A 27,873-nucleotide genomic window follows, 5' to 3' on the forward strand; every position below is an offset into this window, starting at 1 on the left:
TTGCTGACCCTTTGAGGGCTACAAACTTAGTTCTTGGGTAGTACAAAGTTACTAGTCAATAATAATAACTGCGTTTTCTGTCTTGGATTTGTTCCAAACTTCACACATAGCTGTTTATCTAGTTCTCAAACCATCTGAGTTAGACATCATTGCCACCATTTTTAAAATAAGGTAACTAATATGTCCAAGACCATAGAGTTATTGAGGGGTGATAAAGACTTTGAGTCCAGATGATGTTGGGACCTGGGCTTTTTGTTAATACTAGTTCCAATACCAGGAATGTAATGATTTAGTCTTAAGAGACATAGTAATGTAATTTACTATATAGATTTAAGAAACAACTATCCTTATCTCTTTGGTGCTAAAAATGTTACTATGCTGAATTCCAGGTATATAGTGATTTACTGCTAGGAAATAGTAATATAATTTACTATATTTAAGGTTTTTAGGGGCAACTATAATTTTTTTTTGGTGCTAAAATTTGTTTTCTTAAATTCAGTTACCAGTCCTGATAACTCACCATCAACAAGAAATAACATTATAAAAATACTATAGCAGAAACTTATATTGAATGTCATAGTGAAATACTAAAAGCAATTCTATTATTTTTTTAATTTTTTAATTGGATACTCTCTATATTTACATTTCAAATGTTATTCCCTTTCCCCCCACTCTCATCCCCTCTTTCCCCCCACTCCTATCCCCCCTCCCCCTCCACTCACTTCCATAAAGGTGCTCCCTCTCCCAACCACCCTCTCCACCTCAATGCTTTGGCATTCCCCTACACTGGGAAAATGCACTTTCACTGGACCACAGGCCTCTTCTCCCATTGATGCCAGACAATGCTATCCTCTACTACATATGTAACTGGAGCCATGGTTCTCTCCATGTGTGCTCATTGGTTGGTGTTTTAGTTCCTGGGAGTTCTAGAGTGTTTGATTGATAATGTTGTTGTTCCCATGGAGTTGTAAATCCTTTCAGCTCCTTCAGTCCTTTTTCCAGCTCCCTCATTGGGGTCCCTGTGTTCAGTCCAATGGTTAGCTGCAAGCATCCTTAACTGTATCTGTATTGGCACTGGCAGAGCCTCTAAGGTGGCATCTATATGTGGTTCCTGCCTGTAAGCACTTCTTGGCATCAGCAATAGTACTTGGGTTTGGTGGCCAAAGCACTTCTATTAAAAGATGAGAACATTATTAACATTGGTCTAGAACTCTTATCTGATACATTAAGAAACAAGAAAAATAACTTGTAATAGGAGACTAGTACTATTATTTATAACTGATATGATTGTTAACTTAGAAAATACAAACTACGGCTGGGGTGTGGTTTAGCTTTAGAACACTTAACCATATAGCTGATGTCATGGGCTCTGTTCCGGGTAGCCCCATCACCATTGCCGCCACCCTGACCACAACAGCGACAAAACAGAATTAGAAGAGAAGTGGTAAGGCTAGACATCCTTTTCTTAAGCATAGCGGGTAAGTATCTAGTCCGCCCTCCCCCCACCACACGATAGTAAACTGAAAATGACTTAAAGGGTTTCAGTAAATACCTTGCTATGAGGTTAATTTACTAGTGTTTTTCTGTACCAGCAGTGACTGACTTTTGAAGTAGTTAAGAAAAAGAGCAATTGTAAGTTGTAAAATATTTTTAAAAATTATAAAATGTGTAATAACTAAATGAAAAGATATATGAATAGCTGGAGCAACATTACTGAAATTGGTAACTCACTAATTACAAAGTAGCAGTTCTTACCATATTAGTTTATATTAATGTGATTTTTAAAATGAAACTTGCAAAATTGAAGGTTGAAGATGGAGGAAGCCATAGAAGCACATAGCCAATTGTATTTCAGAAATAAGTACAAGGGGGACTTTCTTATTAAAGGTGAAAATCAAAGCCTTGTAAAGCTTTATTTTTTTTAAGACTTGTTTTTATGTATATGAGTGTTTTGTCTGCATGTGTGTATGTGCACCACACTTGTTCAGTGTCTGCAGAATCTATAAGAGGGCAAGATATCCCTGGGAACTATCATATGGGTACTAGGGCTTGAACCCAGATCTTCAAAAGCAGTGAGTGATATTAACCACTGAGCAGATGCTTAGCAGTTACACATGTGTACTGATCTTGTAGAGACCCAAGTTCAATCCCCAGCACTCATGTAAGATAGCTACCTTGAACTACAGTTCCAGGAGATCCAGTGCCCTCTTTTGACGTCTGTGGGTATTGTACTCACATGCACTGTATACACACACACAACACACACACATCCTAAAAGCCACGAAGTGTGTCCATCATTAGAATAAATTATGGTGTGGTCTTAACAGTAGAAGTTAGGCACCATCAGGTATGAGAAGTAGAGCTATGAAAGTAAGTCTTAATGAAAAATTTCAGGTATTTTGCATAGAAAAACCTAAAAGAGTCTTACATGTGACTTTATTTGTCACTTTAAAGAAAAAGTAGTGCTTCTGTGTATATGTTTATGACAGCAGTACAGTACATCCTGCCCTTATAGTGAAACAAACCTGGTAACAAAACTGAAGGGGGTTGGGTTTTGGCAATTCTGATTGGTCCTTTCCAAATTATTTTCTTTACTGAGCAGTTTTAGTTTTTGTCCTCTTTTATGCATTTTTAAAATAGCATTTTCTTTCACTTGTAAAAGCTTCCCACTTGGTCTGTAAAGTTATTGGTATTTTTAGAAATAACAATGTCAAGGCCAGTGAGGTGGGTCAGCAAACAAAGGCACTTGTTACCTACCTACCCATAGCGATCTCTTATACACATATATTGAGTAGAAGGAGAGACCAACACACATGCTCTCATGAATACACATACCTGGCACCTGTGGGCACACACATATCTTATAATAACAGGCTGTTAAGGCTAAGACTCAAAATCAAGGTGTTAATTTCAATATAATGGTGTGTCTGAGATGTAGTAAAATACATTCCAAGAAGAATTATAGTAGTGATTCTTAACTTTTATATCTTAACTGATATCCAAAGTAATATTATTTTTATTTGTGTGTGTGTGTGTGTGTGTGTGTGTGTGTGTGTGTGTGTGTGTGTGGAATGCATGTATGTACTTATATGTCAGTACATATGCAGAGGCCAGAGGAAAATTCTGGGTGCTCCGTTCTATTGCTCTCCTCCAGCATTAATTCTCTGAGACACAATCTCTCATTGACTCTGGGGCTAGACTGGGTGGGTGGCCAGAGGCCAGAGGACAGGCTAGCAAACCCACAGTCCTCCCATTCCCACCTCACATTTACTTTTTTAGATGTAATTCTTAGTTGTAGCTGTAGTTGAGCAGCAGGGTGTTAGTTTGGGAAGTGCACAGTCCCAGGTTCCATCCCTACACAAATTATAATTGTGAATGTTTTCCATCTTCCATATACCTTCATATTTCATATCATATGAAATTGCTCCTCCTGGGGATAAGATCAAGGGAGCTCAGCGGGTAAGACAAGTGTTGCACCACTGAGTCAGCTCCAGAACTCTAAAGGCAGTTGGTGTTAGAACTTGGGAGAGAAATCACTGTGTGTTAAGAGTAAAAGACAAGATTTTTTAATAAACAGGGTAGAGAGAAATGATGTACTTACAGAAAATAACTTAGCCCAGGACTAGTTAGAGGTTTATAACAGAATTTGGAAAGGACTGCATTAAGTTATTGTGTTCTACTGAAATGCTCTGTTATGTTTCACAGAACATTAAAACAGGATTTTCTTGTGATAAAATTTGTTCTTTGCAAGTAATTGGTGAAGCTAACATACATGTTAAGTATGCAAAGTTGCTCTAGGTCTGCAGCTTCTGCATAGATGATGCTGTGAGTGGAACTGCTAAGTAGTTAATGTGGTCAGAGAGGAGTCAGGTAGCACATGGTTTGGAACTAGAAATTCTACAAGGATCTATTATATAAAAAGTAATAACTTTTACAGAGGCCAATAAAATATCTGCAGATGAGAATAGAGTTAACCCAGGTGTAATTACCTTTTGACTCTAAAAGTACCTCAGATGTCCTGCACACACAGACACTCTGGATCTAAGAATCTAAGGTAATATTACTTTACAACGTGTAGTAGTTGTTATGTAGCTGGTCTCAGTCCCTTACTGCATTGCTCTTACTTTTGTATCTTGTATCCCATAGTTTCTTTTGTTTGTTTCTTTTTGAGACTCACAGAGTTTTCCTTGTAGCTCAGGCTAACCAGGAGTTTGCCATGTAGCTTAGGATGGCCTCCATCTTATAGTGATCTTACTGATTCTGCCTCCTGAGTTCTAGGATTACAGTGTGTCCCACCATGCCCACTATACATTGCTCAGTGTCTCTATAATGGTGTGTGTGTGTGTGTGTGTGTATGTATGTGAGAAGTATTCTTTGGAATTAACTTTACTCTGAATCCCAGATTTCCTAGTTTTGTTGTGGGGGATTGGGGACTGACTATATTTCCTGAATGCATAATTAAATGCTCTTCACTGAATCTGACTAAGAAAAGTAATTAAAATAGTGGCTTTCAACACTGCCCCCAAACTTCTTCTTTTAGTTATTTTTATTTATTAATTTATTTACTTTAATCTTCAAAACTGCTTTTTTAGAAAACTAGATACTCTGTATTTACATTTGCGATGTTATCCCTTTACCCCGCCCCGATCCCATTCCACCCCCCCTTTGCCCCAAACTTCTGTTCCTTCGGGTATGAGGCCCACCTATCCTACCTGTTGTACCCAGTTTTCCTTCCCAGTAGACAAGGATGTGGAGCTGAATGTGGTAAATATGTCATAAGAAAGGTTTAGATTATTTATTAATAATGTAATCGTAATTATATAATAATAATGAATGTAGCTTAAAATAAAAAGAAATTAAACTTAAAAACCTTGACCAATTAAAGAAACAACTCACCCTAAGGCCAATTAAAGTGAAGAATAAGGACAGCTCTACAGGGTACCAAAAGAGGGAAAATAAAATAAGCCTATGATTGGTTGATCTTCCTTAAGGAGGTTGCCAAGTACAATACAGGCAGGGCAACTGGAGTCTGTCCTAGCAGACTCTGATTTGAGATTAAGTTGCAATCTAGGAAACCTATGAAGATTATAAAAGTGCCTGTCAAAGAACCTAAGATGGAAGAATTGCATGGAAAACAAACTTCAGAAATCTGGAAGTGGTTCCCTTAAAGTCAGCCAGAGTAGTAATAAATAGGCACATTTGCTTGTATCTAGAAAGGGGACACCTAAAATGGATCTTTCCTTGTAGTACCTAAGCTCCTGCAGAGCCAGGTAAAGCAACTGCCCAAAAAGGGCAGTTGGTTACTGGGGCACTGAAAGCAAATCTGGACCCGAATAAGCAGTTCTGTTCTGTAGTTGAGGGTGGTCTGGAGCGCACTGTGTATGTAAGGCAGGTAGCTGACTCATGGCAATCTCCCTTTTGTTAGCCTCTCAACTACTGAGATTATGTCATCTATTACGCTCGGCCATGTGGATCATAAAGGATGAGATGTTTACTGCCAGGTGTCAGAGATTTATTGTTAGGGCCCTGACACTACTAGAAGGGATGGGACACCTTGTTAGGCTGTGTGGGTGGGTGATTCTAGTAGGTCTAGAAAAGAGAGCATTAAGCCAAAGTCTTAGGCCTTATGGTGTTTGTACCACTAGATTTTAGAATTACTTTTTTCTTTCCCCCTTGGAGATAGAACTTCTATCCAAATGTATATCCCATCATTATATTTTGTAAACACACAACTTAAAGGGCTTCACAAGTTCAAAGAAAAAGAACTATGTTGGAATGAGTCATGAGTTTCTCTCAATGATTGATATAGGCGATGCTAATATGAAATTTTGAGTTTTAGAATTGACACTAAAACAAATTAAGACATTTTTGGGACCATTGGGGCAGAATGAAAAAGACATGAATTTAGGGAAGAGGTAATGGCAGTGTTAAGTTTTGAATGTATATCTCCAAAATTCTTATTTGAATGCTTTAACCTCAGTGTGATGATGTCAGGAGGCAGGGCTTTGGGAAGATAATGAGACCCAAGATGAGGTCATAAAGGTGGAGCTCCCATGATGAAATTAATGTTCTTATAAGAGAGGAACAGGAGCTTCCTCCCCCTCATAGAGAAATCACGAAGAGGATAGATCTCTGAATGAGGAAGCAGGTCCTGGAGGAGCCAGATAGCAGCTAGCCCATCCCCTGGCTCTAGCCTCCAAAACTGTGAGCAGTGCCATTGAGGACCCAGTGCACTGTGTTTTGCTGTGGTTGCCTCACTGTGGCAGTTTGCAGTTTTAAACTGCTCTGAAAGCTGTTTCTGTGTGGAGTCCTCTGATACTTGAACATTTGTGTTTGATGTGCTGCCATATCTGTTTTATGCTTTTGCCATGTATGTACATATGGAAGAAGCTTAGTTGTCATGAAGCTTTCCTGCTTATTTTAGCTAGGGCTTATATAGCTCTGATTCTTATATTTAGATCTTTAACCTATTTTTAAATTTTGTATGTGTTATAAGAGTCCAGATTCACTCTGTGGATATCTCAATTTCATGACCTTGTTGAAAAAATGTCCTTTCCCATTTTGTAGTCTTAGCTCTCATAGAAGATTGTTTGATCATATGTTAGAGTATCTCTGAGGTCTATGGTTTATTGATCTAGTTGTCTTTCTTTATACAAGTACCATACATGTTATCATTACATGGCTTTTTAATATGTTTAGAGAACAAGAGGTGTGAATCCTGCATTTCCTCTTTCAAAGTTATTTTGGCTATTTACAGTCCTTTAAAGTTCCATATGAATTTCAGGATCACATTTTCTCCACCCTTAAAAAATGATGTTTTATTGAATCTGCAGATTATTTGAAGAGTTTGGAAATCTTCAAAATAAATCTTTGAATAAATGAACATAGGGTATTTTCTCTCTATTTGTATCTTTCCCCTTTTTAGTGAAATATTGTAGTTTCATAGTACAAGTCTTACCTCTGGCTAAGTTTCTTTAACTATATGTTTTTTTTTTGCTTGCTTGTTTGTTTATTATGTGTGTGCACATATGCATACACCATAGTATATGTGTTGAGGTCAGAGGATAACTCAGGAGTCAGGTGGGGCTTTTCTTGTTTCTGTGGTTGTGCTCCACACTTCAGGCCAGCCGGCCTAAGAGCTCCCATGTGATTCCTTTCTCTGCCTCCCTTCTGGCTTTTTATGTGAATTCTCTTGAAGTCAGTGCCAGGCCTGCATGGCTCATGCAAAATTACCTGCAGAGCTGTGTTCCCATCTCTCTATTCTTTTTTTGGTGCTACTGTAAATTGAATCTTGATTTCTTTCTCAGATTATCCACCATTAGAATATAGTAACAATTCATTTTTCTACATTGATTTTTATATCCTGGAATTTTTTTAAACAATCATAGCTTTTGCGAAATCCTTACATTTTCTAGAAATAACATGGTGTTTCCCCCCTTTTTATGTAACTATTCTAGCTAGAACGTCTATAAATGCATTGAATACATGTGTCAAAAATTAGTGTCATTGTCAGAAAAAATAAAATCACAACCTTACTACAAGATCGTTCCATTTGAACATTGTAAATTTTTACTAAAAGAATGTGTGTGATTGAAAAACTTGTCCCAGAGACAAGTGCCAAAACAACAACACACACACACACACAGAGGCAACATGACTCCTTAAGATTACTAACTCCATAGTAATTGACTCCAGTGAGAATGAATTAGATGAAAAATTTTTAAGCATTCAAAAAGAATAATTATAGGACTGTTGACTGGAATCCAAGAGGACAGGAATAAACTTCTTGACATAGTGACTACACACAGCTGGATGGAATAAGGATCAGTGCAGAATGTGAAGAGGAATTGGGTAGAGGTAGGAATACTGAAGAAAAGTTGAAAATTTGGAAATGAAAATACCAATAAGTGAAAAAAAAAAAAAAACGTGGTGGGAAACCTTAGCAGTAGAATTAAATGGAAGTTAGTGTTAGAGCTTGAAGACAAGCTAAGAGAATTAGAATACTCAGTGACAAATGAAATAAATAAGGACGCATGAACAACACCTGAGACCTAAGAGAAACTATATTAAAGGTCTAAATTTACAAATCATGGTTATAGGACAAGAAAAAAATGAGCAAAAGGCAGAGACAGTGTATTCAAGAAAGGCATGGAAACATTTCCAAATCTAGTGAATGAAGTGCCTATCAGATGTAGGCAGCATTTAGAAAACCAAATAAATAGGATCAAAAAAAGAATATGCCACATCATACTCTGCTTAAAACAGTAAGTATTCAGAACAGAGACTATTGAGAGCTTTCTGAGAGAAGCACCAATCACATACAAAGGCAAACCTATCAAGATACCAGTGGATATCCTAATTAACTTTGTGTTGGTAGATAGGACTGTAGATCTAAGCTGTAGTGCCTGCCTCACTTGGGCAAGGATCTGATTTCAAACCCTAGCAGGAGAAACAAACAAACTTTGATAATACTAGACAAGTTTTTTTTTTTTTTCCAAGATGATTGTAGAGCTTTGTTGGTTACTGCACAGTTTCAATGCCACTTGACATGTTTTCTCCACCTAAGGGTGCCCACCCAGTCATATGCCAGTCTAAGTTCAAATTCATTTTCCAAACCAGTAAATAATTTTGGGAATATTTTGTTTACTGGAACTTTGAATTCCTTCAGCTGTCTATGATGTAACTCAATCCTCAGTTCACACATACATAAAAAGAAAACAGAAAAGAGAAAATTGGGCAGTGAGGAGGAGGAAGGCATATGAGTGTGGCTTTGGGGACCCAGGGTATCACAGCAGAGGAGGGTTGGAGTCCAGCCTGCACTGCATTGAGAGTCTGTCTGTTAATGAAATAAAAGTTGATTGCTGTTATAACAAGGAGAAGGGGAGGGAGGAGTGAAGTAAGAAAAAGAAAGAGGAAGCATGGAACAAAACTGAAGTACTTACATGCTCTCTTTTTAGTTGTGAATTTACTTCCTGGAAATGTTTGCTCTTATGTAATACTGTGAGACTTTCAAGAGTCAAAATAACACAAATATTCTTTGCCACCTTAAAATTATTTGTGAATTCCACAGAGAAATTATTTGATATGATTCAAAGTATTGAGTTTTATCGATCTTTAAGTAATTTAGTAATGCGCATTATAGCAGAAGTTAGTTTGTTCATATGCATGTGTATGTAGTATAACCACTGTTTAAGCAGCATGCCTTTCATGAGATAGCTAATCATATACAATGTTCTCTATTAGCATTTTTAGTATGAAATCATCAGTAAGTACCGGTGTTGAATGTATTTTTAAAAGTCTTGGCAGTTTCTAATATATCTAAACAAAAAATTGTTTTTTTTTAAATTGGATATTTTCTTTACTTAAATTTCTAATGTTATCCTCTTTCCCCTCTGGGATTCACTATCACATCCTTCATCACCCTGTCTCTATGAGACTGTTCTCCCACCCACCCACTCTTCTCCCCGCCCTGGCATTCCCCTACACTGGGGTATTGAGCCTTCACAGGACAAAGGATCTTTCCTCTCCTTGATGCCCGATAAAAGCCATCCTCTGCTACATATGTTGTTGGAACCATGGGTCCCTCCATGTGTACTCTTTGGTTGGTGGTTTAGTCTGGGGGGGGGGGATCTGGTTGATTGATATTGTTGTTCTTCTTGTGGGGTTGCAAACCCCTTTAGCTCCTTCAATCCTTTTTTAACTTCTCCATTGGGGACCCCATTCTCAGTCTAATGGTTGGTTGAGAGCATCTTGACTATTTTTATCAGGCTCTGGCAGAGCTTCTCAGGAGACAGCTATATCAGGCACCTGTCAGCATGCACTTTTTGGCATCCACAATATTGTCTGGGTTTGGTGACAGTATATGGGATGGATCCCCACAGTCTCTGGCTGGCTCTTTCTTAAGTATCTGCTGCAAAATTTATCTCTGTATTTCCTCCTGTGAATATTTTGTTCTCCCTTTTAAGAAGGACTGAAGCATCCCCTCTTTGGTCTACCAACTTCTTGAGCTTCAGGTGGTCTGTGGAGTATATCTTGAGTAATCTGAGCTTTTGGGCTAATATCTACTTATCAATGAGTGCATACCATATGTGTTCTTTTGTGACTGAGTTACCTCACTCAGTGTATTTTCTAGTTCCATCTATTTGCCTAAGAATTTCATGAAGTCATTGTTTTGATAACTGAGTAGTACTCCATTGTGTAAATGTACCACAATTTCTGTATCCATTCCTCTGTTGAAGGACATCTGGGTCCTTTCCAGCTTCTGGCTATTACAAACAAGGCTGTTATGAATATAGTGGAGCATGTGTCTCTGTTATATGTTGGAGCATCTCTCGGGTATATGCCCAAGAGTGGTACAGCTGGGTCCTCAGGTAGTACTATGCCCAATTTTTTGAGGAACTGCCAGACTGATTTCCAGAGTAGTTGTACCAGCTTGCAATTCCACCAGCAGTGGAGGAGTTGTTCCTCATTTTCCACATCCTTGCCAGCATCTACTGTCACCTGAGTTTTTGATCTTAGCCATTCTGTCTGGTGTGAGGTGAAATCTCAGGGTTGTTTTGATTTGTATTTCCCTGATGACTAGGGATGTTGAACATTTTTTTAGGTGCTTCTCAGCCATTCCTTAGTTGTGAATTCTTAGTTTAGCTCTAGTTATTTGATTCTTTTGGGTCTAACTTAACTTCTTAAGTTCTTTGTATATATTGGATATTAGCCCTCTATTGGATGTGGGATTGGTAAAGATCTTTTCCTAATCTGTTGGTTGCCGTTTTGTCCTTTTGACAATGTCCTTTGCCTTACAGAAGCTTTTCAATTTTATGAGGTTCCCATTCATAAATTCTTGATCTTAGAGAATAAGCCATTGGTGTTTTGTTCAGGCTAGGGGTTTGTCTATCTTGTTGATTTTTCAAAGAACCAGGTCCTAATTCTTTGTTTAGTTCTTTCTGTTTCTACTTGGTTGATTTTGGCCCTGATTTGATCATTTCCTGCCTTCTACTCCTCTTGGGTGTATTTGATTCTTTTTGTTCTAGAGCTTTCAGATGTGCTGTCAAGCTGCTAGTGCGTGGTCCCTTCAGTTTCTTTTTGAAGGCACTCAGAGCTACATTGTGACCCCTAAGTTTGGGTATGTTGTGCCTTCATTTTTATTAAATACTAAAAAGTCTTTAATTTCTTTCTTCATTTCTTCCTTGACCAGGTTATCATTGAGTAGAGTGTTGTTCAGCTTTCATGTATGTGGCTTTTCTGTTGTTTTTGTTGTTGTTGTTGAAGATTAGTCTTAGTCCTTGGTGATCTGATAGGATGCTTTGAGGCCTGTTTTGTGATTGATTATATGCTCAATTTTGGAGTAGGTACCATGAGGTACTGAGAAGAAGGATGAAATATCCTATAGATATCTGTCAAATCTGTTGGGTTCATAATTTCTGTAAGTCTTTCTTCAGCTTCTGTTTCCATGATCTGTTCATTGAAGAGAGTGGAGTGTTCAAGTCTGCCACCATTATTGTGTGTGGTATAGTGTATGTTTTGAGCTTTAGTAAAGTTTCTTTTATGAATGTGGGTGCTCTTGCATTTGGAGCTTAGATGTTCAGAATTGAGTGTTCATCTTGGTAGACTTTTCATAAGTATGAATGAAGTGCCCTTCCTTATCTTTTTTGATAACTTTTGGTTAAAAGTCAATTTTATTTGATATTAGAATGACTACTCCAGCTTGTTTCCTGAGGCCATTTCCTTGGAAAATTATTTTTCAACCTCTTATTCTGAGATAGTGTCTGTCTTTGTCACTGAGGTGTCTTTCCTATATGCAGGAAAATGTTGGGTTCTCCTTACATATCCAGTCTGATAGTCTATGTCTTTTTATTGCAGAATTGAGTCCATTGATGTTAAGAGATATTAACAAATAGTGATTGTTGTTTCCTGCTATTTTTGTTGTTAGAGGTAGAATTATGTATGTGTGGCTATCTTCTTTTGGGTTTGTTGAAAGATTATTTTCTTGTATTTCCTAGGGTGTAGTTTCTCTTCTTGTGTTGGAGATTTCCATTTATTATACTTTGTAGGGCTGGGTTTGTGAAAAGATATTGTGTAAATTTATTTTTGTCATGGAATATCTTGGTTTCTCCATCTATGGTAATTGAAAGTTTTGCTTGGTATAGTAGCCTGGACTGGCATTTGTGTTCTCTTGGGGTCTGTATGACATCTGTCCATGATCTTCTAGTTTTCATGGTCTCTGTTAAAAGCCTGGTGTAATTTTAATTGGTCTGCCTTTATATGTAACTTGACCTTTTTTTCCCCTTACTGCTTTTAATAGTTCTTCTTTGTTTTGTGCATTTGGTGTTTTGACTATTATGTGTTAGGAAGTATTTCTTTTCTGGTTCAATCTCTTTGGAGTTCTATAGGCTTCTTGTATGTTCATGTTTATCTCCTTCTTTAGGTTTGGGAAGTTTTCTTCTATAATTTTATTGAAGATATTTACTGGTCCTTTAAGTTGTGAATCTTCGCTCTCTCCTATGCCTATTATTCTTAGATTTGGTCTTCTCTTTATGTCCTGGTTTTTCTGGATGGTTTGCATTTTTCATTTTCTTTGACTGTTGTATCCATGATTTCTATGGAATCTTCTGGCCTGAGATTCTTCTCTCTTCTATCTCTTGTTTTCTGTTGCTGATGCTTGCATCTGTGATTCCTGATCTCTTCCCTAAGTTTTCTATCTCCAGGGCTGTCTCCCTTTATGATTTCTTTATTGTTTATATTTCCATTTTTAGATCCTGGATGGTTTTGTCCAATTCTTTCTTCCATTTGGTAGTGTTCTCCTGTATTTCTTCAAAGGAGTTATTCATGTCTTTCCTTAAGTCCCCTTATCCTCATCATGAGATAGGATTTTAAATCCAAATCTTGCTTTTCAGGCGTTATGGGCTATCTAGATATCTGGTTGTCTCTAGTACTACCTGCCCTAGCTGTCTCTGACTGGAGCCTATCTTTCTTGAGATCCTGATTGTGTCAGAACTCCTTGGAGTCCAGGTGTCTCTGTGATCCTCGGATTCTGGTATCATGGGATTCTGGGATCCTGGGATACTGAGTATGTCAGAGCTCCTGGGAGTCAAGTGCAGCTGAAATACTGGACTCTCAGTGTGATTAAGCTTCTGATGTCCTTGAGTCTGTCAGAGCTCCAGTGCTTTTGGGTGTGTCCGATCTCCTGGGATTCTGGCTTTCTCTGTGATCCTGGGCTATGGTAGAGGACCTGTGTTTCTGTAATCTTGTGTTCCTGTGATCCTGGCCATGTTAGAGCACCTGGGTGACGGGCTTCTTCTGTTTTTTTTTTTTTTTTTTTTTTTTTTTTTTGTGGGATTGGGTGCAGTACCAGTGCCTAAGGTCTGCTTAGGGCTCAGGTTCAGAATGGAAGGGTCCCAGGCTACTGGCTGGGCCGGGGTTCCTGTTTCCCTGGATCCCTGGGTACCCAGTTACTCTGGGTATTGGGACAGATGTTGTGTCCTCCTCACCTGTGGTCCTGGGTGTGTTAGAGCACCTGGGTGATGGGCTTCCTCTGGATTGGGTGTGACACCAGTACCCAAGGCCTGATCTCAGGTTCAGCAGAAAATTGTTTTCAAGTTGAACCAACTTCTATGGGAGTTTCTGTGAAGATTCAACATCTTAATATAATGTGAATTTCATCCTGAAAATCAAATACCTTGCCCCTTAGCACTGAATTAATTGGTGAATGTGACAAGCATTCAAAAATGATTCCATAAAGCTTGGCATGGACTTAGCATATATGACTGTGTTTGCTTTGCTCAGTTTACTGATGTTTATTGGTTTGTGCAGTATGAACTAATCCTCTGCCATCCCACCTTGCCTTATGAATGCTAGCACACCCTTTCATTAACAAAGGGGTCATTTTGCTGTACAGTTGTTCTCACTTAGAGCAGATGAATGGATACTGGAAGAGCTTAAAACTTGAAGGCTCTTGCCCTGATCCTGAACAAGTCCCCTAACCCCTCATAAACTGTGTTACTTTGTATGAGGATTCAGTAGAAAATCAGGATTCTTTTTTTGTATAGTGCCTCAAGGCAAACAGAATGAGGGAGATTGAGCCTTTGTAATTTTACCTTGACAGCTCAAAAGAAAAATGTCAGAGCTAAAGTTACCTCATTTAGCCATTGTAGTTTGATGTCTCTTATAGTGTAGATTAGTGATGGTTAAATTAAATAGTCCCTATCTAGGAATGGAAGGGTGGCCTTGCAGACATTTGTTCACATAGTTTTTGGTATTAGCATTAGCTTGAGTCTAACTGGTCACCTTGGTTAGGCTGCGTGAAAGACATTTCCTCAAATAATTGATTGAAAAAGGAGTCAGGAGATCTTTTTGGTTTTCCTTGGACAGTGTGTTTATTAGTGAGGCAATTCCTGATTGTATTTCAATGTGCTATCTGGATTTGTACTTCAGTGGTTCTGTCTTTTTGTTTTGCAGAGTTGGAGGGCTTTCCAGTGTATTGATGCCTTATTGATAATGGCAGAACATCCGCCTTTGCTAGACACAGCTCAGATTTTAAGTAGCGACATCTCTCTTCTGTCTGCCCCTATTGTAAGTGCAGATGGAACACAACAGGTAAGAAAACAGAAATGTGTTTTACCTAGTGTCTTGTAATAATAATAATTATTATTATTTTAGCCTAAGGGGCTGCTGTCTTTGCTATTGAATAACCAGTACAAGTAGGCTTGTGTTCTTGCTTTTTCTGTCCGTTTTTATATCCTAAACATGGTGAAAAAAGTTTTGTCTTGGTTCTTGTTTTCATGTGCACTCACACACCTTCTTAAGCTTTACCTTTACCTTTGTTTTGCTGACTTGCTTTTCAGAGTCAGATGGAACTCCCCTAAGATTTTATTTTCCCCCACATTAATCACAGGTGTGGCAGATACTCATATACTTCAATGAGTCTCTGCTAAGTTTCTGTTAATATTTGTTGCCTGAGGCCAGTTAGTGACTTCACTATGAATCTGTTAATCAGTTAATCACAGTACATTGCCCTGGTTGCCATAACTGTATTCTATTTCGAGGAAGACACACTATCAGGCTGAGCCATAACCACAAAGATTTAGGCCTTGATTTTTTTCTCTTAAAAAGGAGATTTCACTGGTAGAGTTCTTTAGAATCTGAAGCTGTGAATGGCAGCAGTGGTGCAAACGGCTGTTGTAAACAGCACACAGTAAAGCATAATTTGGGGTGGTCCAGTAGCTCAACGGTAAAAAACTGTCCAGGGTAATCACCATCCCTGACCTCAAGCTGTATTACAGATCAATCATAAAAACTGCACAGTATTGGTACAGAGAAAGGCAGATAGATCAATGGAAGGGAATTGAAGACCCAGAAATGAACCCACACACTTATGGTCACTTGATCTTTGACAAAGGAGCTAAAAAGATTCAATGGAAAAAGGACAGCCTCTTCAACAAATGGTGCTGGTTCACCTGGCAGTCAGCATGCAGAAGAATGCAAACCGATTCTCTCTTATCTCCTTGTACAGAGCTCAAGTCCAAGTGGATCAAAGACCTCCACATAAAACCAGGTACACTGAAAATATTAGAAGAGAAAGTGGGGAAGATCTAAGAACACATAGACACAGGGAAAACTTTTTTGAACAGAACAATGGCATATGCTCTAAGATCAAAAATCCACAAATGGGACCTCATGAAATTGCAAAGCTTCTGAAAGGCAAAGGACACTGTCAAAAGGACAAAATGACAACCAGCAGATTGGGAAAAGATCTTTACCAATCCTACATCTGATAGAGGGCTAGTATCCAAATATATACAAAAAAACTCAAGAAGCTAGACTCTAGAGAATCAAACAACACTGTTAGAAAATGGGGTACAGAGCTAAACAAAGAATTCTCAACTAAGGAATATCGAATGACTGAGAAGCACCTAAAGAAATGCTCAACATCTCTAGTCATTGGGTAAATGCAAATCAAAACAACCCTGAGATTCCACCTCACACCAGACAGAATGGCTAAGATCAAAAACTTAGGTAACAGCAGATGCTGGCAAGGATGTGGAGAAAGAGGAACACTTCTCCACTGTTGGTGGGGTTGTAAACTGGTACAACCACTCTGGAAATCTGTCTAGCGGTTCCTCTGAAAATTGGACATAGTACTACCTGAGGACCCAGCTATTCCATTCTTGGGCATATACCCAAAAGAAGCTCTAACATCTAACAAGGACGCATGCACAACCATGTTCATAGCAGCCTCATTTATAATAGCCAGAAGCTAGAAAGAACCAGATGTCCTTCAACAGAGGAATGAATACAGAAATTGTGGTACATTACACAATGTAGTACTATTAAAAAGTGACTTCATGAAATTTCTAGGCAAATAGATGGAACTTGCAGTTATCATCCAGAGTGAGGTAACCCAGTCACAAAATAACACTCATGGTATGTACTCACTTATAAGCAGATAGCCCAAAAAAATTGGAATACACACGAAACCATCCACTGATCTTATGAATCTCAAAGAGAAAGAAGGACAGAAAGTGGATGCCTTAGTCTTTCTTAGAAGGAAGAACAAAATGTTCATGGGAGGAAATAAAGGGACACATAGAGGAGCAGGGATTGGGGAAAAAGATCATCCAGAGACTGCCTCACCTGGGGATCCACCCTATATTTGGCCAATAAACCCAAGCACTATTGCTGATGCCAAGTAGTGCTTACTGGAAAGAACCTGATATGGATGCTTCCTCAGAGGCTCTGCCAGAGCCATACTGATACAGAGGAGAATGCTTGCAGCTAACCATCCAACTGAACATAAGGATCCCGATGAAGGAGTTAGAGAAAGGACTACAGGAGCCGAAAGGGTCTGCAACCCCATGGGAAGAACAAAAGTCTAAACTAACCAAACCCATCACAGCTTCCAGGAACTAACACACCAGCCAATGAGTTTTCATGGAAAGACCTCTGGCCCGAGGTACATGTGCAGCAGAGGACAGCATTTTTTGACATCAATGGGGAGGAGAGGTCTTTGGTCCAGCGAAGGCTTGTTTTCCCAGTGTAGGGGAAAGCTAAGGTGCTGAGGTGGGAGAGGGTAGTTGGGAGAGGGAGCACCTATATGGAGGCAATTGGGGGGGGTGGGATTGTGGGAAAGGGGTAACATCTGAAATGTAAATGCAGAGAGTTTCCAGTAACAAAAAAAAATGGGCGGGGGTGGGGGGAAGGTAGATCTGGAGGGACATAAAGTCTGGACTATAAAAAGAGATTAAAAAATAAATAAGTAAAACTTAAAAAAAAGATTACCGATTCCTTCAAGAATGCTTGTGTCTATCTCTGTGTTCTTATGGTTATAGTGGGCTTGGATTATGGGACTACAGAGTACTCTTGATATATAGTGTAGCTTTTACAGAAATAGTGGCAGACATTTCTTATTTCTGCCATGGCTGCTGAGTCTGTTTTGCTTTTGCCTTACAATAAATTTTTGTTTTTTGAGACACGGTCTTACCGTGTAGCTCGGAGTGCCCTAGAACTTGCTATGTAGACCAGGCTATCTTCAAATTTACATAGATCTCAGTCTCTGCCTCCCAAATGCTGCAATTGAAGCTATGCACTACTACACCCAGCTAGTAATATATTATGTATTCATTTACTGATTTTATTTATTTGAAATTGTAATATAGATACATCATCATTTCCCTCTTTTCTTTTCCCCACACACCCTTCTCCCCTCTTGCTGTCTTTTAAATCCATTCCTTCTTTTATTGTTAAATGCAAAACTACACACACACAGCTCCGTCTGTATTATGTTGTCTGTGTGTATATGATTTCAGGGCTGACGAATGGGCTGGCCACTTGATGTTGGATAACGGATTGGGGGAATCTTCTTGGAGAAGACTACTCTCCCACTCTAGGCATTCCCAGGCCTTGCTCATAGTTCTTTTTCTAGGGGGAGGACTTTCATGCTTCCCCCTGCTGCACTATCATGCTCATTGTTTAGTGTCCTCACTGTTCAGGCCTTGTTTAGGCAGCCATATTGCTGAGAGTTGATGAATGTAATCTCCCTGGCATTTCTAGGAGCCACAATCTCACAATGACCTTTCTATTTCTGGTGATTGTCCCTCTCCATACCCTCTTTTTACATAATGATGCATGAATGTTAGGTTGTGGAGTTGTGCTCTAGATATATCAGTTTGGAATGGGTGTCACATAATTAATCTCTTGTTCTCTGCACTTTGATCTGTGTCATTTTATGTAGTGGTCTCTATTTGTTTCAAAGAGAACTTTCCTTTTTTTATGTATTAATTGGCTTGTAGGAAAAGTTGAGTGACTGTGTGGAGAATTCTAATATACTACCTTCACAGTGGTTTCCTCCATTGTCACATTAGTGTTAAATATCAATATATAAATTACAATAAAAATGATGTAACTAGATAATATAATCTAATGAGCCACTATCTTATATGCAGCTCTTCAGCTACCAAAACATCATGATTTGGTGGCTGTCAATCAGTTTTAAGCTTTATGCTCAATGTTCTATAGCTCTGTGAGTTTTGACATGTGTATACACTGTACTTCTATTATCATACATAGAGTAGCTTCCCAACTGCAGAAAGCCCCATGCTTTCTCTGTTCATTTCTCCTTCACTGTCCTTGGAGGTTTGATAGCCATTGGGTTTCCTCCTGTATTTTGTACTTTTATCTCTCCTCGATCCCATGTAATTGAATTTATGGTGTGTGTTTTTTCAGATTGGTTACTCTGACTTGACAATATAGCCTGGATGTTTCTTGTATTGGTTTAATGACCCTTATCTGCTTTATTATTGTGTAACACCCCCTTGTGTGAATGTTTTAAACTAGGTCATTTGTTTAATCTGTTTTTGAAATCCACTTCAGTTCCTTTGAGTTTTGGACACTTATGTGACCATTTTAAACCTAAACCTTCTGGAGCAGAGTTAAGGGTGAATCTCAGCTTTATCTCATGGTGTGTACAGTAAGAGAATGACTTTGGGTCACATCACAAAGCAATGTTTAGTTTTGTAGGATGCTATCAAACAGTCTGCCAAAGTGTGTGCTATAGGTTAGATCTCAGTAGTGGAGGAAGCCAAGCATGTAGGAGTGACTAATGCTGTTGGAACTCCACATTTGCTCAATTTTGGGGAATGCAAGCATCACAGGAGAGATGCTCAGCTCTGTACATATTGTTGATATCAAGGACAGTCAGATATTTCAGTTTCAAATTTAGCCCAACAGTTTTCTAAATTGACGGTCTCTGACTTCTTTGCATTTGTCTTCTAAATGGATTGAATATACTAAGATTTTGGTTAAGTTAATTTTGGGCTGGGCTGGTATGCAGCTTGATAAATCATGCACTTAGCCTGTGGTAGGCCCTGGATTTGACCCCCAGCACTACAGTTAGAAGCAGAACTGCTCACCAAGTTCTATGAAGAGTCTTAATCATAATTGTCTCCGTTTAGTTAGTCTCTTTTACTGTTTTCTGTGTCCTGCCTGATCTGTGTCCACAGGCTTTATGTTGGAGGTCAAGAATTAACACAGAGACGCTGATACATTCATTATCTGAAGCTTTTAATTATTTGTGTTTCCCTAAGAAGGCTGACAGGAATTAGATAGCAAGCAGCATGGGCTACAAGAAAGCCTGAGCTGAGAGCTTTGCTGGAAGAGGCTCCATGAAAGGCAAGGCAGGACAAATGGGATTGGCTAGTCCTAATATGCCAGTAGGCTTTAAGCAGTCAGGGCGTTTCTTAGTTACTTGGTACCCCACCGCCCTTTCCCCCATTATTTAGAAAGTAGGAAGTATGTGCTAGGTAGGTGGCTGAGGCTGTAAAGTTGGGACTTGTTGATTTGGTATAAGGGTTGCTCCTGCCATGCCCTTTATTATCCTTGAGCATTGGCTATCACTTTGAGAGGCAATCTGTTAAAATGTAATGAAAATGTTTAAGGGGCATAAAGCTAGGGAAGTAGTAGACACAAGTAGAACCTGAGCGAACGTTTAATTATGATAATTTGTGAAATATTGTGTAGGTAGAATTAATAAACAAATTGAGGAGAAAGTGAGAAGATTAAAATCTCCCAGGCATTTCATTTGAATCTGTGTGTGGGATGGAGGAACACTCACTGAGACAGGTCTCACAGTCAGGAAAAGGAGGATAATACTGTGGTTGTAAATATTTTTGTTGTTCAAGCAATGTGTCTATCATAGGTTAACTGTGGCTCTCCCTGAATTATCTTCACTTGAGAGCCATCCTTGAGGTTTGTTGCTGGTTACATTCAAATATAGGTTGGCTTCCATTTACATTTGACTGTTTACCAGTGAGCGGGGATAATCTTTAGGGCAAGGTCATATGCACTTAGAAAAATGAGTTCTCTACAGTAGAGAGAACAGAAGTGCTGGCACATTTAGGATTTAAGGGAAGGGAGTATGAGAAAATCAAAGGATTTTCAGGTTTTGGGGATTGTCAGCAGAGGCAGTAAGTATGATCACAGCTAACATCCAGCCCTTGCCATAGGCCAGGCTAAGTCACACCTTGTCTGTACTGTTTTCTTCGTTCTTACCAAAGCCTTAAGAGAAAGAAAGAACATTTCCATTTTTTTGAAACTATGAATTACAGTGATGTTTAGTTGTACATTACTAGATAAAGTCATATAGCTTCTAAAAGGCTGGAACCCCTAGGGATCAAGCTGACTGTAAGATTTCTACTCACATACCATGGTTTTAGTTGCCATAAAAAATAAGATTAACAAGCTAGATTCATGAAAGATGTAACTTGAGTTAGAGATCTAAAATTGTCAAGATATTAGAGGTAGTAAAGGAATATGTGATATTATTTGTGATGAAGGAATTTATATTTGGCATGCATATAGGGGAAGTATTTGTAACCAGTTATATTGTACCCAAATCAGCAGGTCTTTCTTTGCTTGGATGTATTGGAGCTTCTTGGAGCTGCCTGTGTACTGTTTCTTAGCTTTTGTTTCCCCTGTAGACTTTGGTGGCTTACTTGCTTTCCCGTTTGTTATCACTACAGACAGTTGCAGTGTCAGCCATCTGCCACTGTTTTAGACAAACATGCAGTGACACAGAGCTGCTGGCCCCATGGCCATGGTTTCCAGGGAACTGCTAGCTGAGTCCAATAATGACACTTGTTTAGGGATGAAATGTCTGTGACACTCCATCAGTCTGCCCCCTCCAGTGGCTGCAGTGGTTTTTAAGACTGTTCATTTTCAAGGCTACCAAGTAGCTGAGCATAGGGAGAAAAGAAGAATCCACCTTGAACTTGTGCAGAGCCTACTGTTCCCACCAGGATCCAGATGTTTGCTTGAACAGAGGAAATTAAAAACAGCAGTAAAGACAAGTAGGGGTGCTTCTTTTTTTCTCCCCCTATACCACCTAAACAACCTAAAAGTTGCATTTCTGAGACAATCATTCACTATGCTATTGCTGTTTTAATTCTCTGGGGGTTATGTGTAGTTAAATGGGAAATAAGATTTACTAGTAACTGAAATTCAGATGTGATAACTTTAGAAAATGATCATAGTTTTTTTTAAAGTTGTAAATTATATTATGCACATTAAAAACAGATGGTGTATGTGACAAGCTATACCTATTTAGTGAACCTTGGGGTTCAGATTCCTGCGACACTAAACTAAAAGCTCATATCTTTGTGTCCCAGAACCCCAGTGCAGACCCTGGACCACAGATTTCACAGCACCTGAACTTGTCTTCTCTTTGCTTAAAAATAGCTCTTGTTAAAGCCTTCCTTAGAAGTTCTCAGACAATTAGAATTTAAACATTAAAGAGACTCCTAGTTACCACTGGTTTATTTCTCTTCTGTGTCTACACCATGCCGCTTTCAATGATGCTTCATGAGAAAATGATACCTCCTTTACTGGATGTGGAGAAACATCATGAGAACCTAAGTTCAGTGCCCCAAATCTATGTTTGATTGTTTGTTTTAGCCTGATATGGTGTCATATACTTATAATGCTGGGAAAGTAGAGATGGGTAGACATGTGGGGCTCACTGGCCGGTCAACCTAGCTGGTCTGTCTGTCTTATTTGTTCTTCCTTCCTTCCTTCCTTCCTTCCTTCCTTCCTTCCTTCCTTCCTTCCTTCCTTCCTTCCTTCTTTTTCTTTTTTTTTAAAAGGAATAGTGCCCGAGGAATGATATTTTCTGGCCTCTACTTACATGTGTATGCATATGCATCTTCCCATATCCCCACATTATGTACACACATCTCATTAATTAATATGCAATAATACTGTATAAGAAACATTATACACATGGTTTAGGCCAAATCTGTTAATATAACATACTTTATAATAAGGTTCAGTTGTGCTCCTTCCCCTAAAAGATTAGCTGCATACATATCTATCTACATGCTATCTCTGTGTAAAAATGTTGATTCTTGTTCTAATGATATTAAAATTTGCTTGTAGTTAGGTTAAATAGCAAGGCAGTCAGGAAAATATTTCTTAATATATTATTGCTTTAGTAGGAATTGGTTCACAAGTCAATTTCAAGCCTGTCAAGTAAAATATAAGGATACTAAATAAAAGATATAATTTCTAAATAAATAATGATGTCCCTGAGTGCACAAGTTACAAATCAGCACATTGCATCGATTGCCAAAACTGCTTATTACTTGCTAATACTTGAGTATACTAGAAAAAATAGTTTTTGTATTCCGGGATTTTAACATGGCTGGAATTATCTTTTATGACTCCTGTATTGGAGGAATATATGAATAATGCTCCCATTCTTTACCAGTAAATATCAGTGTCAGGGTTTCATATGCATCTTTAGATATGCTATGGACCCTTAATCATCGTTTCATCCATAGAACCAAGAAACTAAAGTGTTTGGTAGTCTTGATGGGTGTATTGAATGCTTTTTGTACCCAGAAAGCAGTTGTGTTTAGTGAAAGTAGAGCCATAGGGACAGTGTTGAGATTAAAAGACTATATACGCTAACCAAAACAACAGAATCCAAAGAAACTTACAAGATGCAGGTGAGGAATATTAATGATGAAAGATGTACTCCAAAGATGTACTCTGTGTCTCCATGTCTCTGTTTCTGTCTCTGTCTCTCTCTGTCTCTGTCTCTCCCTGTCTCTCTCTGTCTCTGTTTCTCTCTCTGTCTCTTTCAACGAGCGCACGCACACACACACACACACACACACACACACACACACACCTATAAACTTAACACTTATCCAAAGAGGATCTGAGTCTCATTGGTTAATATTAAATGTCTGGTTGATGCTGACAAGTAAACAACATCATACTTCATACTTTTCTATTATTTCAAGTATTTTACAAAAGATTTCAAAGATAATGAGTTTATATTTTTTAGGATAGTTGATAAAGGTTTTAAATGTTATATTTTGGCTTTTAATTTTGAGCTGATAACTAACAGGTAGTCAAAACGATTTAAAAAATAGAAAAGTGAAATAAAAATCTTTGAAGGAAATTATTTTGACTCGGGAAAAGGTACAAGAAAAAGACCCAGGAAGATGTCAGTGAGAGTGGCAAATGCTGTCAGCTTTAGACATTTGGTGGATCGTGTGTGAACCAGGAACTCGAGGCTCCTAGTGGAGTTACTGTCGCCATGTGTGGTTAGCTTCATGTTATCACTAACCACATAAACGATGCAGACAGATCTCTCTTTAAAAGAATAGCACTGTTAAGACTGAGGTCACAGTCCACATTTGCACTCTCAGTACTTAGGAGGCTAAGGCAGGAGGATTGTGTAAGGTTTTGCCAGCTTGGGCTATGTAGCAATACCCTATCTCAGCAAAACAAAACAAAATATAATAAAAACAACACAACCTCATGAAACTAAACAAAATAATATTCTAGATTAGTACTTGGTATACAGTTTCTGCACATTCTTAACTTGGGGAGAATTTGACAAGGAACCAAGCTGAGGATTTCCCTGGGGTCAAAACTGGTTATAGCAACACAGAGATGGAAGGAGATACGCCTTTGTGCTGGCCTTTCAAGCACATGCCTCTGTAAGCACAAATGATTCGGCTGCTTTTGTCAGATTTTCTGTAGGGAAGGCTATAAAAATTTATATAGAACTAAGGATGGCAATTCTATTACATGAATGATCTTTCCCAGCCTGTCCTCTAATCCCCCGCTAGAACATCCTCTGGTTCTATGAGTCCCCAGTTAACAAATTTAGCAAGATTAAAAGGTCGTGTGCTTTCCTTGAAGACTCCTTTGTTATTCAGCATTCACAGCACTTCTTTAGTACAGAACTAAAATACAGACTCCTCAGATTTTTATTTTCAGTTTATTGGATTAAGTATCTCAGCATTCTTTACTGACTGCATGTTAAAATAAATAGGTAATATAAGTATTGAGATTAAGAAGTTGCAACATATGCTATGCAAACTGTAACCAAACACAAGTGGTGCAGTGTTTAACTGAACTACGTGTAGACTACATTTAAGAAAGTTACTAGAGGTGTCAGTTTTATAATAGTTTTATAATAGAAAGACCAATCTTGGGGTTATAGAGGTGGGTCAGTGGTTAAGAGCATATGTTGCTCTTGCAGAGGACTTGATTTTGGGTCCTAGCACCCATATTGGACAGCTTACAACTTTGGCTATAACTTGTATTGCAGAGGATCCAACACCCTCTGCTGGCCTTCATAGGAAATTGCACTCAAATGCATATATTCCCATGCAGACATACACAAATATACATAATTTTAAAATAAAAACTCTTAATAAAAGAATAGACCAGTCTTCATGTAACACTACAATTTCCAGATATCCAATATACTGACAGAATTTAAAGAAAAGATAGCCAATTATACAAATTAAAAGTTCTTTGCAAAGGTAATCAAATTTCTAAGGTCAGGTACTCACCTACGTAACTTTATAATAAAAAGGCTTACAATACTGAAATCAAGAATGTAAAGGTCTTATAGAAAAAAAAGGATAATTGGTTTATACAATTGCATGCCAATAAGTTGTAACCTATATGAACTAGACCAATAAAGAAATAAAATGAATAAAGAAAAATGTCAGTCTGAATAAAGTAATGCCAAGTAAAGAGAATTTGTGTGTGAATGTGTGCATACAGTCACATACACAAATGAAAACTCTCATAAAGGAAAGGCTTGGTGGCTCCTCCTGTGAATTCCAGAAATATTTAAAGCAGGTTTAGCATTTTACCTAAGTCAAACAGAGTCATCACAGGGATACTACAGGCCAGTATTCTTTATGAATACAGATACAGAATCTTAACAAGTCCAGTCAAGCAATATCAAGATGATTATGCAGGACAACAAAGGGAGTCTTCAGCTAGTACAGTAGTAAAGGAGCATGAACTCAGTTCCCTTTTCTAATGAAAGCAGAAGAGCATCCGTTCAGTTGAAAACAGTCTAGAGGAGCTTCTTCCATCTCAAAAGCATACATGTTCCAGAATTCACTGAAAAGCTGAATGCACTTCCTCCCAGATTAGGATCAGGACATAGATGTATGTGGTAACACATGTTGGCAAGCATGTAAAAGTTGAACTCTTCATGTATTGCTGATAGGAATGTGTCTGGTAAGTCCATTTTATGAGTTAGTTGATGTGTCTGTTAAAAATTTTGTTGCATCATTTGTAACAAATATGATGCATTTTAGATGTCCACTAACAGATAAATAAACAAGATGTTGGTATCTGTACAGTATCATTTGACCACATACTAATGTGAATCACTTCAGTACTTGTTATACTTGGATGGACTTAGGATGCATGTTAAATGAAAGAAACCAGTCATGAAAATCTACAAAAGTTCTGAGTTAACGAAAATCATCCAAACTTTACTTTGGTACTAGGAAAGCAGCATGGTGGTAGAACACTTGTGCCATGTGTGTGGATGCCCAGCACAGGAGAAGTTTACGGCTAGGATGGTTTTTAGTTTAATAACTGTATTCTAGAAGCTACTGAATTCTACATTTTATAAGACAAATTTTATGGTAAATGGATTATAACTTGTTACAAACAGATTAAAGCCCATCTACTTTTTATGTTTACATAGTTTGAATATGATCATCAATGAGAGCTAGTACACTGAGTTTTCATCTGTTTCTTACAAATGAGTTAAAACTGTGGAGCCACTTTTAGATTTATACAATGGATATTCCAGGTATATGCCAAACACCTTGCACACAAACACTGACTGCTTCATTCACCGTGTATCTTCATAGCTTGTACATAAGTGAATAGACTAACATTCTTCAAACCCAGAAATACAAATTAACTAGAACTGTAGCTTTTCAAACAAAGTAAATTTAGAAATAACATACTCTTAAATTCTGCCAGCGAATATTGGATAATCCAGAACCAGATGCTCCTACAGTTCTTTGTTGATTTAGTTGCTATGGTAACCAGATACAGTCATATACAATGGGACCCTTCTTACACATTGGCTAATTTGACAATAAGGCTGGGGGTGGATATGGATGAGTGTAACTCATAAGTGGTTATAGCTTGTCATTCTACATTTATGCATGTTACACTAGATAGTTCTATGGCTGTATGAAATGCTGCAGGAATGGAGTTTTATAGGCTTACCTTGTTAGACTAAGCACAGGAACAGCCTAAGTCTATTTTGTCAGTGGAAATTGTGTTTTGTTGGAGCAGAAGCTATTGCATTTCCTACAGCTGTTGACAGCTGTGTCAGCAGCAGGAGGATGAGGACATTGAAGAAGATGCATGCATCAGTAAGTAAGTGCTGCACTGACAGGAAGGGCCTGGCTACATCCAGGGTGTAGCACTTCAGTCCGCCCTCATGCCTTTGTCAGGGTGTTATGTACTATAGATTAGGGAGTAAGATCGTGAACTGCCTCAGCTGTCAGCTCAGGGAGTAAAAACAGTACATTTCCCAGTTTTAAGTTTAATTACTTTATTGATCTTTAAAAAAAATCCATAGAATACTTTTATTAAATATGTAGTTACCTGTATTTTGAATAAAACATATTACAGATTAAAGTGAAAAGGTGGTAAAAGCAACTTTTCAGAACTATAATTAGGGTATTAATACATTAAATATATAGGCTATTTATCACTGAGGTTATTTTAGCCTCTATCTTGTATTAGGATTTTTACTGCTGTGACCAATCACCATAACTAAAAGCAAGTTAGAGAAGAAAGGGTTTATTTTGCTTACATACCCTCAATTACAGTCTATTGAGGCAAAGGCAGGAACTCAAACCAGAAATCTGGAGACATGAGGTGATACAGAGGCCATGGAGCGGGTGTGCTTACTACTTTGGTCCTTGTGACAGGCTTAGCCTGCTTTCTCATAGCACCTAAAGTCACATGCCCAGGTATAGCACCTACAATGGACTAGGCCCTCCCCCATCAATCACCAATTAAGAAAATGTCCTATAGTCATGCTGATAGTCTAATCTTTTTTCCTTTTTAATTGAGAATATGTTTTTCCATAGAATTTATTTTAAACATGGTTTCTCTAGTTTCTTCAGGTCCTCCTTACCTCTCCACCTAGCCGATTCCATACCTTCTTTTTCTCTCTTTAGAAAAACAGGCAAAAAAGAAAGAAAGAAAGAAAGAAAAGAAGAAAAAAACAAACCAGAATAAATAAAAATATCAAAGAAAAAACACAAGAAGCACAGGTACATTCACTTCAGAAACATAATTCACAAGTAAAAAACTATAAGACAAAAAAATGCATGAAGTGATGAGACCAAGTGTCTCCAAAAGTACCGTGTTTATTTTGTGTTGGTCATCATCTGCTGGCCTACTCTTAGGAGCTTTTAATATAGCCATGGAGACTATTGCCGAAAACTAATTTTTCCGTTACAGGCCATGACATTTGGAGATAGCTTCTTGGTTAGGAGTGGGAACTCACACTGATTCCTTGTCTGG

General features: G+C 38.2%; 1 protein-coding gene across 1 annotated transcript in view; it reads left to right on the top strand.

The window, feature by feature from the left end:
* Positions 1-27,873, top strand: part of FNDC3A (fibronectin type III domain containing 3A) — a 140,667-nt gene that overhangs the window by 8,306 nt on the left and 104,488 nt on the right. Inside the window, exon 2 of the mRNA XM_080926399.1 lies at positions 14,452-14,589. Within this exon, the coding sequence (XP_080782525.1) occupies positions 14,491-14,589 (99 nt within the window). The 5' untranslated portion in view covers positions 14,452-14,490. The remainder of the gene's footprint in view (positions 1-14,451; positions 14,590-27,873) is intronic.

This window comes from Micromys minutus (genome assembly GCF_963924665.1).
Source record: "Micromys minutus genome assembly, chromosome: 12".
NCBI classification, from domain to species: domain Eukaryota; kingdom Metazoa; phylum Chordata; class Mammalia; order Rodentia; family Muridae; genus Micromys; species Micromys minutus.